The sequence below is a fragment of the Limulus polyphemus genome, unplaced genomic scaffold (assembly GCF_000517525.1).
Source record: "Limulus polyphemus unplaced genomic scaffold, Limulus_polyphemus-2.1.2 Scaffold5500, whole genome shotgun sequence".
Taxonomy (NCBI): domain Eukaryota; kingdom Metazoa; phylum Arthropoda; class Merostomata; order Xiphosura; family Limulidae; genus Limulus; species Limulus polyphemus.
In genome coordinates this window covers 27,822-40,157 of record NW_013671110.1, presented here as the reverse complement: position 1 = coordinate 40,157, position 12,336 = coordinate 27,822, and the positions used below count along the sequence as shown (strand labels likewise).

The 12,336-nt window shown below is 31.5% G+C and overlaps 1 protein-coding gene across 1 annotated transcript in view; it reads right to left on the bottom strand.

Annotated features, from left to right (window-relative positions):
• The window catches only part of LOC106472660 (protein lap4-like), a gene marked incomplete at its 5' end in the record, with an annotated part of 59,069 nt that overhangs the window by 23,752 nt on the left and 22,981 nt on the right, over positions 1–12,336 (bottom strand). Inside the window, 8 exons of the mRNA XM_022401218.1 lie at positions 28–510; positions 1,709–1,831; positions 2,759–2,836; positions 3,522–3,667; positions 3,954–4,095; positions 5,802–5,936; positions 7,899–8,251; positions 9,596–9,695. Coding sequence (XP_022256926.1) covers positions 28–510; positions 1,709–1,831; positions 2,759–2,836; positions 3,522–3,667; positions 3,954–4,095; positions 5,802–5,936; positions 7,899–8,251; positions 9,596–9,695 — 1,560 coding nt within the window. The remainder of the gene's footprint in view (positions 1–27; positions 511–1,708; positions 1,832–2,758; positions 2,837–3,521; positions 3,668–3,953; positions 4,096–5,801; positions 5,937–7,898; positions 8,252–9,595; positions 9,696–12,336) is intronic.

The window sequence follows — 12,336 nt, the reverse complement described above, 5'->3', positions numbered from 1 at the left end:
TCTTTGCTGCTCAGTGGACACACCCACCTCATGTTGTAGAGTGGGCATATCCTGTCTTTGTTGTTGAATGGGTCTTTCAACTCTTTGCTGCTCAGTGGACACACCCACCTCATGTTGTAGAGTGGGCATATCCTGTCTTTGTTGTTGAATGGGTCTTTCAACTCTTTGCTGCTCAGTGGACACACCCACCTCATGTTGTAGAGTGGGCATATCCTGTCTTTGTTGTTGAATGGGTCTTTCAACTCTTTGCTGCTCAGTGGACACACCCACCTCATGTTGTTGACTGAGCATATCCTGTCTTTGTTGTTGAATGGGTCTTTCAACTCTTTGCTGCTCAGTGGACACACCCACCTCATGTTGTAGACTGGGCATATCTTGTCTTTGTTGTTGAGTATTCATATCTATTCTTTGTTGTTGAAAAGGTGTTTCCACACTTTGTTGTGGTGTAGGTATGTCCATATCCTCATCTGGTTCCTGTACTTCTTCAATTGGAGGCACCGGAGATGAGAGCTATATAGAAAGTAAACTACAAGGTATAACAAAGTACAACAAAATCAAAGCCAAAATATACCAAAATCCATATGAAGTAAAGAAGAAAGGCTACTGTTCTAATATTTCTTTTACCCTAAAATTAAGTTAATTGTAATTTCCAAAACTAAAACTATACAAGTTAAGGTATATAGACAAACCACTGAAAATGAGGTTGACATTCTTTTACTGACATAACAAAAACAAATTAAACCAATACCTATGTTGTACAAGTTCAGTCATACTTTACTAAAAAAAAAGAAAAAAAAAGAAGAAATTTGTTTTTAAAGTCATATCTCCCTTTGCATTAACATGAACACAACAAGGTCGTAGTATATGTTTTGTTAAGTTATTTCTGATATTAATAAACTCAGTTAAAGCATTTAATAGAACAGAAAAAATACTCGTACTTTACTGGTGTTTGAATACTAAATTATATGAATAATCTTAAATATTTAATTCAAAGATTTATGAAAATGTTAATCACAATGTGAACTGCAGGCATTAAAGTAAACTTAGTGTTAACAGCAAAGGTACTCAACAATGAAACCAAGTGAACTTAGTATTAACAGCAAGGATACCTAACAATGAAACCAAGTAAACTTAGTGTTATGAGCAAGGGTACCTAACAATGAAACCAAGTAAACTTAGTGTTATCAGCAAGGGTATCCAACAATGAAACCAAGTAAACTTAGTGTTAACAGCAAAGGTACCCAACAATGAAACCAAGTAAACTTAGTGTTAACAGTAGGGATACCAAACAATGAAACCAAATAAACTTAGTGTTAACAGCAAGGGTACCCAACAATGAAACCAAATGAACTTGGTGTTAACAGCAAGGGTACCCAACAATAAAACCAAATGAACTTATTGTTAACAGCAAGGGTACCCAACAATGAAACCAAATGAACTTATTGTTAACAGCAAGGATACCTAACAATGAAACCAAGTAAACTTAGTGTTATGAGCAAGGGTACCTAACAATGAAACCAAGTAAACTTAGTGTTATCAGCAAGGGTACCAAACAATGAAACAATGCATTCTAATCTTTATAAATAAGAATGTAAGAAAAGCATATATATTTACTACAATCATTACTGATACAATGGTGAATCAGAAGTTAATATTAATTAATATATCCTTTTTTATATTTCAATAACAATAAACCTTTAGTAATCACCTTGGAATGGCTATAGTATTTTGGAATTTCCCGTACAATCACCAGTCTAATTTCATTTCCTGCCTTCTTTAGGACTTCTACGGCTTCATAGTGATCCACGTCCACAACAGACACTCCATTTACCTGGAAAATTAACAACGTACTTTTTTACTGACAAATTCACTACTTAAAGAAAAAGAAAAGCACTAGCCTAGTTATGTTATCTTTATGTAAAAAAAATCTTTCAATCACTGAAATTTCTCTGTATGTTCATTTACTTAAATAAGTGAAAATTATTAATAGTAGGAAATAAATCCTTCATAAAACTAAATATAAAGAACAGTACAAAATAATAACTCAGTATTTTAAGTACTTTATTAACTTTTGATGTGAAAAATATTGCATGGCTTTATCTCATGACACAACCTAACGTAAAATCTAGTACCTTACATATTGAATAAGAAGTTTAAATTGCTGAAGGGCCAGGTGGTTAGGGTGCTCGACTCGCAATCTGAGAGTCGCGGGTTCGAATCCCCGTCACACCAAACATGCTCGTCCTTTCAGCTGTGGGGGCATTATAATGTGACGGTCAATCCCACTATTTGTTGGTAAAAGAGTAGCCCAAGAAAATTCAAAACAAACAAACAAATTGCAAGTTATGATTATTAAAATACTTTGCTAATAATTATCTTGGAAACAATTTTATTTTCAGACTGTCTTTTTCAAAGTGTAAATAACATTTTCATGTCCAAGTAACACAGATTTCTTCAGTACTTTAAATACAGATTTTATCATGTACTTGTCAGTCATCATAACTGTTAAAATTACAAAGTTTTCGTTTTATTTCCGAAAATATTTTTATATATAGTTCTAATCCAGAAAGTTTAAAGTTTATGGTTGTAATAGTGCTAGAGTAACTTGTGCAGTGAGAGATAAGAGGTACAGATTACATGATCAAACAAGTACATAGCCAAAGGAACAAAATGGTTTGTTATAGTTCAACTAATAACTGATAAAATGAAATGATAGTTAATTCTTGCACAAATATAAAAGCAAAAAACTTTGGTTTACCATTAGAACTTTGTCACTGATTTTCAAGCCTGATTGATGAGCTGGACCTCCATCAGTGATGCGGGAGATGAAAATTCCCTAGCAAGGAAAACAAATGAAATAATAACTGGAGTATATTTATTAATGGAAGATAACAAGAGTATATTCTTTATACAAAAACATTAGGAAATGATAAATGAAGTATGTTTATTTACAAAATTACAAGATATGAGGAGTAGAGTACGAGTATTAAAAGAAAACACAAGGATATAATAACCGAAAAATTACAAGTAGCACTATTAGAAAATTGAAATAAATAATTTTCATTTGAAAATTACTTTTAACTTTGGATGTTTTTTAGAAGGCATTTCTTATTAAAAATCAATAAAAGACTTTGACTTTACAGAATTGATCTCTTGGTGCTGAATTGCAAACTCAAGTATTATACAAAATTGTATAACTTGTTTTTTGTAACCTGATTTATTAAAAACAATGTGTTGAATATTAAATGGTTTTACACCTTCCTAGTTTCATAATTTTCAAAATGATTTTTAGAACAAAAAAGAAGAAAGATTTCTACAAAACTAAGAATAAAAAAAACAACAAATATGAGCCACCACACAAGTATTTGGAAAATGTTTTGAGATACTGACACAAGATCTTCATCAGGTAAAATCAGTTATGGTACTTGACCAATCTGATCCGATGAAAATCGGGGCCAGTAGTTCAAAACGTCATTGAAGTGTCCAACAAATAGAGTCTTCCCTTAAACACAAGTATTCACCTCATCTTCTCCCTTGTAGGGTGTGGATCCCTTGCCCCCAGCGATACTAAGCCCTAGCCCTGCAGAACTTCTACGGAGGAATATACTATGTGCTTCTTCGACTGCCTCTACAGTAAGAGCTACAGGGTGTGAAGTTGGCTGTGAAGCTGGGGAAACAAAAATTTTAACTATATTTAATCATGCTGACAAGAATGATTAGAAACAGAAATAAGGAAGAAACGAAGAACTTATATAGTCCTAGTAATGGTCCAACTACACAGAGTTACATCACAAAGAAACAAAACAGATAATTTAAGTACTTTTGGCAAAGTTGTGACAGTTGAACACTGATTAATAACTTGGTTGAAGTGATTACACAGGATAGATAATAAGCATGAGAATGAAACAAATAATGGGCTTTATAAAGTGTACAGTGAAACAAAACATGCTTACAGCTTCCAGGTGTTGATGTTCTCATACTATCTCTGTCTGTCTCTGTTTGTCGGGTAAGTGGTCGTTGCTGAGGAGGGGAAGGTGGAGGCGATGGAAGTGGTTCCTCCTCCTTTTTCATTGCCTGTGCCAGAAGCTGAGAAACCTTCATGAAATGTACAAAACATCAGTCATTCAGGTAGGCCAGGTAACTATTAAACTATATTAAAATAATAATAATAAAAACATAGGGAAACTTATTTTACGCATTCATGCTTTTATACACTTTTATCAGAGAAATATTTTTAGGCTGACATAAAGTTCAACCTCTGAATACAGGCAACTGACTATTCAATTACAGATGAAGAAAGACCACATAATGATTTTTTAAAATGTTATTTGAACAAATAATTAATAATGTGTATTAAATTTCCTGGATAAATAATGAAGTTATGATTTTCAGAAGTTTACATACACATCTCCATTTCAATATTAATATGTTTGTTTGATATAAAAAACAACATTAATAAGTAACTTCAACAAATTTTTTGCCTTGAAAACTAAATGACTAAAACATAAACTAAATGTAAACAAATATAATTTATTGACAATTTTAAAGCGAAAAAGTACAAAAATATGCAATGTTGTAGTCCTATTTTTGAAATTAAATCTCAGAATTTTGGAGACCTGTTTTGATTTTTAATTCAAAATATACAGGGTTACAAAATCAAACTAAGTTACTGTAAATTTGATGATGAGTAACCCACTTTGTGAGTAATATAATGTTTGAAGAAGGTTTGAATGAGTAACAAAGTAAACTTTATCACAAGTATTAAATAGTAACAAATGTTCAGTGCTTTGATAAGAATTTGTTATCATCAGGCAGAAGTAGTTTACCTAAATGTAGGAATATATAGCATGAAACAAAGAAGTTACATGATCAATTATTGCTTGATGGTTTTGTAAAAGTATCTCGGCACCTCGGGGGTGTTGGTTAAGAGTGCGTCTGTTTTGTTCAATTAGGATAGGCTTATTTGATTTTATGTTTGGTTCTATGTTTAAAATTACATTGTTTTTAATAGATATACTCCAATACTTTGTGTTGTAATGGTACTAAACATGGAAGGGTTCTTTTATTATGTTCAGTAAATCTAGTTTCCAATTTTCTTCTGGTTTCACTGAAGCAGAATTCTGGACAGTTATTAACACGTTATTTTATAAACAACGTTGGTTTTGTGTGATTTTACGTAATTCTTATTTGGTAACGATTTTTAGTTTAGGGTCAAGTTTTTGAGGGAATTTGAAAAAAACAGGAATTTTATGTTTAATGGTAAGTTTTGTTGTCCAAGTTTCAATTATTGTTCAGAGATAAATAGTAAACTGCAGTGTAATGTTGTGTTATTGTTTGGCTTATTAGTACCAATTCTGTTCACAAGCTGAGTTTTGAGTTTTTTGTTGTAGGGGTTGTGCAACATTTTTTCAACAATAACTGGTGAAAAGTTGTTGGAAAGAATTAAGGAAACTTTATACAGTTGATTTCTTCATCAATGTTGTCCATTGAGCAGAGTCTTGAAAATATATTAATAAGGTTCTTTTTTAGTGTACTGATCATTTGTTTGGTTTCATCATCATCATCATCTGTAAACGATATCTTTTTAACAAAAAAAAAGTTTCTCTGTTATTTAAAGAAAAAAAGTTGTTGATTATTGTCTTTATGGTGTACTTTTGTCTGTTCAATGGAAAGTGTATTATTATTTCTCTTTTGGTCTTTCTTACTATACACACATATATATTTGTTATTTTAATTCTAAAATGGGAGAAGGAACATTACAATTGCTTGTAAATTTGTTGGACTTCCTAATATGAAATTACCTTTTCTTCATCTTCTTTTGAAGGGTTGATACGTTTATTTTTCAGGTGGTGTGGAGTATCTCTGCGATGAAGTTTGAGTTGATACTCAGGTTGGTCCTCAGTCTCGGATGTAAACCAGACTTTTCGTTCCTCATTCTGTTAAGAAAGATATCTCCAGCACTGGATTAAAAACCTTTAATGTTTACAAATCAATTAAGAAAACTGCCATTGCAACTTGGTATAATCTTTGAAAGTGCTTGAAATCTCTCTCAAATCTGTCAAAAATTATCGTACTGTAGCTACATTAATTTGTTCTCTTCCTTATTTGGGAACTCTTTTCTGGAAAAATTCCTGTTTAGACTTCACAGAATTAAGAGGTTTATACTGCACATAACATTTACACATTATTATTTTCTAATGTGATAAAATAGACACACATTAATAACCCACCTATATCCATAAAGCAACTGCTTTAAAACTTATGGTGACAAAAGACTTAGTGAAGGAATAGTGAAGGCTAACACGACTTGATAAAAACAGTACTAATTTATTCTTTGATAAATGGTTTAAGCAGAGTATTCATGACGCGTACACTGGAATGAGTGTCAACTGCATGTTGTAGAATAAAACAAGTAGACGATGATGTTTCAATTGTCTTCCATCTTCAGGTCAGTGTGTAAGCTGTGTTTTTTTTCTACAACGGGCAGTTGCCACCCATTCCGGTGCACTCATCAGTACTGATCTACATGCGAGCTGATTGGTTTCTGAAAATGTATACAAGCCATGTATATTTTGTTACTCTCCTTGATCTTCTTAAAGCAAGACAAATTTTGTCTGCTCAAAAATGCTTTGACTTTTTTTTTCTTGTTGCAGAAGAGATGTATTATTTTAATATCACAATATTTATTCCAAAAAAATAATAACAGCAATAATTAAACAAGTATTATTATCAGTTCAATTCTGTGTTGTTATGACTAAAAGAAAAATACCCCAACAGTGAATGTTAATTACTGGTTTTTAAGCTTGAAGTAAAAGGAAAGCATTAGAAATTTAAAATATTTTGGAAAAAATTAATCACTACATAAAGTGTTTGTAATTCAAACATCAACAGTGAAATAACATCTGATAAAAAAATTTCAAAGTTCATTTAGTGAGCAAGTAAATATATAATACCATGTAGAGTAAAATAAAATAAAGTTTATATCCACTGTTGTCAGAACAAGAAGTTTATATGGAAACAAGTTGAAACTTTCACATGTCCTCTTCAGTACAACTTTACTTTGTGAGAGAGAAAAACACATAAAGTTCATTTTATAACAGTTGTTCCAAGTCCCTTGAAGGCAGATGACATCAGTAAGGGATTCAGTTTATGGTGACCTTCTGAGATGATGAACTAACAAACTTCCTATAATTCTAAGCAAGCTAACTCCAAGGGGTAATGATAACATCATTTACACTAGAATTGTGATTTTTTTAAATTACTGTTAGTTATTAATAATACTTATAAAAGCAGATACTCCATTTGAAAGTATGTTACCTCAGTGAAATTGGTTGACACCATTGTTTTGGTTTTTGAGTTATCCTATAATAAAAAAGAAGAAAGAAATTCAAACTTTTTGCTTTGATATTTACAAACATTCCCAGAACTTGTGACTCAGTCATTACATAGATATCTTTATAAAAGAAAACACTGATGACTTACTGATGAGATATTTAAAATACCATTTTGATGAACAATCCAAGCCTTTCCTACATAAGCGCCTCCCAGTGGAACAGCGGTATGTCTGCGGACTTACGACACTAGAATCTGGGCAGAGTGGTGGGCAGAGCACAGATAGCCCATTGTGTAGCTTTGTGCTTAATTACAAACAAAAAAAACCTACATAAGCAGTGCTGCCACCTGCCTAATATACGGATTGTGTATAGAAGTATAAATATACAGGAGGTGAAGTAGTTGTGTGGGTGTAGTTGAATGCATTGTCGTGTATCAGAGGTTTTTCACAACCATCTGAAATCTCAATTCTTAATGTATACTTCACTGACACAGAAACTTACAGTTCTACTAAACACTTGTGACAAACTGTAAACACATCTTAAAATTACCATTAGAATAATTACCTCACGAATTACCTTCCTAGGGTGATTGGTGATATCAGACTCTTCCGATGCAGAATTCACTTCCTGTGTGTCTTCCTCTCTGAAGTTATCTGTTACTTCAACATCTAAATCATGCTGTGCAACAATACCATCATCGGGTGTTTGAGGGTTGGTTGAAGCCTTATATGTTACAGTTCGTGCATGTTCAGGTTCAGTTTGTATCAACTGGATATGGTTCACAACTTCGTGACTTTCTGAGACATCTTCCTTTTTGTGCTTGGATAGTCTTGGCAGAGGAATAGGTTGATCAATCGTTTTAAGTTCTTCAACATCTCTCGGAACATGTTGTGACGAAGTTGCCACTCCTTCCTCATCTATGTACACAAAAACAGTTCATCCATTGTAATGTTTTTCAAAAAACAAAATTGTTCTTTTTTTTAGGTATAAAACCATAGCACTTTTAAATTTCAGGTTTTAACAATGAAGAAGTGGCTTCTCAAGCAACTAATAATTGAAACCATACATAGTTGTTGATAGTTGCAATGTATAGAGTTCCATCAAATGTTGTTTGTTATCTTCATGAACTCGTTGTGGCAAGATACAGTATTTTTAATAGCATAATTACACCATAGAAGAACACGAAAAATTGGCTAGAAGCACATTTAAATGATAAATAATACATCTTACAGCTAAATCATTGTCATACCAATTAATCATCAAGGCATTCATTCTTCTAATGTAATCTACTCAATACAAAAAGAAACAAGTAAACATTCAATAATAACAAGCTACTCAAAATTAAGTTTAGCTTCTAATGTGTTACTGGTAATAAGCTTGAGTTTGTGGATTTATAAAAAAAAAAAAGCAAGTTTTATTGTTGAAATAACTATTTCTCATGCTTTATTACAATACAGAATATTTATATAACCACTGGTTTGAATAATGCTAGATAAATGGCAGTTAGTAACTCCATGGTGTAGTTGGAGGATTGAAAGCTGATCAGACTTAAAAAAATAGGCTCATTGTAAATGTATGCATGGTTCAAAACATGAAATGTGTATGTGTTAATGCTCAAGTTAGATATTAACTTTCCTTCCTAACTCTTTACATCAGGAAAAGCAGCCCAAATTATATTAAATGTTTGTGCTGGTAATTATCATAATATCAACATCCTCAAAGTAGCTCAATTAGTGAAATAATATCAAACAACTTGTATTTATATTTATGGCAAAGCTACTAAGGCTTTCTGCCACCATCCCTAATTTTGGACGATTGACCAGAAAGAAATCAATTGACCAGCAACACCTTACCATCCACCATTCACAATAAGGAAATGATTGTCACTCTTATAACACACCTATGGCCTAAAATGTGGGGAATATTTTATGGTATTCCACAGATTTGAACCTGGCTCGCTCTCTTCAAAACTAGAGAGCTCTACCACTGGGCCAACCCATGCTCCTATGCAACAATTACTACACACTTTGTTTTTTGTATCATTATGCTCTATATTTACTTGTTACAAGTGATAGGATAATACAACTAATTTTATGCTACTTTTTAAGACACACATGTAAAAATAAATTTTTTATAACAATATTTAATAAAAAACCTACTTCTTTGATCATACTTAAATAAAATCTTTATGTACAAAAAAAATAGTTTTATGTACAAGTAAAAATAAGGCAAGAATCCCCTTATGGGTAAAAGTAACAAACTTGAAATGTGGTTAGCGACAACTGGTTCTTTTGAATCAACTGTGTCCTCATCTGCTGAGGCACGATGAGGTCGGAAACTTTCCACTACAGTATCCTCATTCTAAAAAGAGGGAAAAAAAGTAAGTAAAAGTTTTTATTTTCACACATAAATAATGAATACTTCAATCAAACACAAAAAAATTATAACAATTTTTCAATAATCACATGTGAAGAACTGATACATTTAATAAACAAACGTTAGATGGTCCTTCCAAGAGTAAGCATACAAAATGTTTGAAAGGAGTTGCACTGTCAAATGTAAGAAAACGTTTTGTTAAATTTTTCATTTTATAATCATGTGGTATGCAAGCTTATTGTATGTTTCCTATTCCCCTTAATAAGTAAATTTTTTTCAGTATTTCTGTACATATTCAGCACATGTTCTTAACACATAAAATTGATAGAGGGAGCAACTAAGTTCTTTCACCCTGGTTACTCATGAAACTAGATCACTGAGCTAGGGTATCACATGTACTTTCTCACAGAGAAGATTGCTGTAATATAACACATATCATATAAAAAGTGACAGTGATACATCCTAGTGGCAAGTCAGGTGATGCTCTAGGGAAACAACATTAACTGTTTTGTAATAAGAATGACCATCAGTCACTTAGGTGGCACCTGCATCCTGACAAGAATAGCATTGTTCTTCTTCTAATATAATGCCATGTTGTTCTCAGTCTGTGATATACACAAGATGACATGATTTTATAGAGAAATGAATACCATCAAAGATATTGATCTGATACATGTTGCAGTAAAGATGCCAAAATACACTTGTTCTTAAAAGTTTTGACTGTTATTTGCGAGTTTTAGGAATAACGATTATATTACTGTGTGATATATTAAGTCTAGTCTCTTTCTTTGCATCAGACCCAGTCAAAGTAAAGATAATTTATATTTTGCTTTGTGAAACATTATCTAATGAACCTAAAGATGTTTCATGGCTCTTATCCAATTACTCACAGGAAAATCAGTGAACCTAAAAATACCAGAATCAAGATCAGAAAAGGAATATGTATAAATATTGTTGAAAATAAAAATAGGGCTTTATACCGAAACAGTGAAGCTGGTGCATGGTTTAAAATTACAGAAATTTTGAAGGATTCATAAAATCATAATTATAAACTTCCTTTATAATTTAATTAGTTATACTAGATTATTATAATATTCTTTTATTCTCAAAGTAACTTTCTTTTGTCGTATGAGAATTTTTGTTGTTTTTTTATCTCCGACTTAATGAATCAATTGATAATCTACAAAATATTGTGTATATCTTCGAGTTAATATTATAAGTCTTTCACATACAAAAATCATATTTTTAGTGAATTATCTTTAATAAAATAAAATAAAGATTTGTCCATGAATATAATGAGTATTTGTTTTGAATGGTCCTTGTGAAAAGTAATTAAACACTTTTCTGCCTCTTAAAAGTCTCATATTTCCTTTGTGTAATCCCTAAAACCTCCTAAATGTATTTACAACTTTTTTTTTCAGTAAAACTTTAGTTTATTTGTTATTTTCTGTACCCCTATCTCAAAATGGGATCGGTCAATTCAACCAACCTCGTAACCACCAAAAACAAATCGAAATAAACCTAAATTACCCTTTTCTTTCTTTCTTTCTAGAATGACTTCAAATTGTAACATGAAACTACATTCGATTATCCTAAGTAGCTCTAAGTTCGTAACATTATACATCTATTTATAATTACATTTTATTGTTTTATTGCCCTTTTAACAGTGTCTAAATACAATCCATGTCATTATAAGTTGTAAATTACTCGGGGAACGAGCAGCTCAAGTTGCGCTAATGAATTACATTATCCACAAGCTACTAGGAGCTACTTGCATGCATGCCCCATGAAACATTATTATAATATTATTATTATATATTTTACCTAATTTAATCTTAAGTAACCTAAAAGGATCCCTATTTTTACATTTTAGTTACTTTTGTAATTAGACATAAAGAATAAACATAAAAAAAACAAGAAATAAAATATTTAATCAATCTTCTTTTTTCTTGTTGTTGTTTGTCAAAGAGAGTTAACACTAATTTTTTTATACAAATGATAGTAATGCACTTAATAATTTCTATTTAATTAAATAATACACCAAAGAATATAGACTAATAACATGCATAAAGTAGACAAATTCCCTTACCTCTCAAAATTCGTCAAGCTTTCTAACTATGTGATAAGAGTCGTTACAAATTCATCCAAGCTAGTCATTAACTTTCCCATGGGAACGATGTTGGTACTCTGAGTGAAACTGACATTTAACCATTCAGAACATAAAGTTATACAATATGTCATTTGATAGATGAAAACCTTGACTTTCTATTGGTTATATGTAATATACAATTAAACGTATGAGAGAACCATTAACGAATTCTGAAAGAGAGGATGTGAGAGGTAGGCATTGCAGGAGGGTCCGATTTTTTTTTCGATAGCTCTGTAACCAAACAAAATTGAAGACTACAAAAATTATGGTTTGTTTGAGTAATGATGATTTTATAGAGAGTAATTTACGTTTAATTTCATGCTTTTTCGAGGGGTGGTAGATAAAATAGGGAAGATGACATGCTAAGAGAAAATGTGTCATGTGGGTCACAGTGGGGGAAATTGAGGATTTTTAAAAATATTGCCTTGTATAATTAAGAACTTAAGACTTATATACTATTAAAATATGGATTATTAG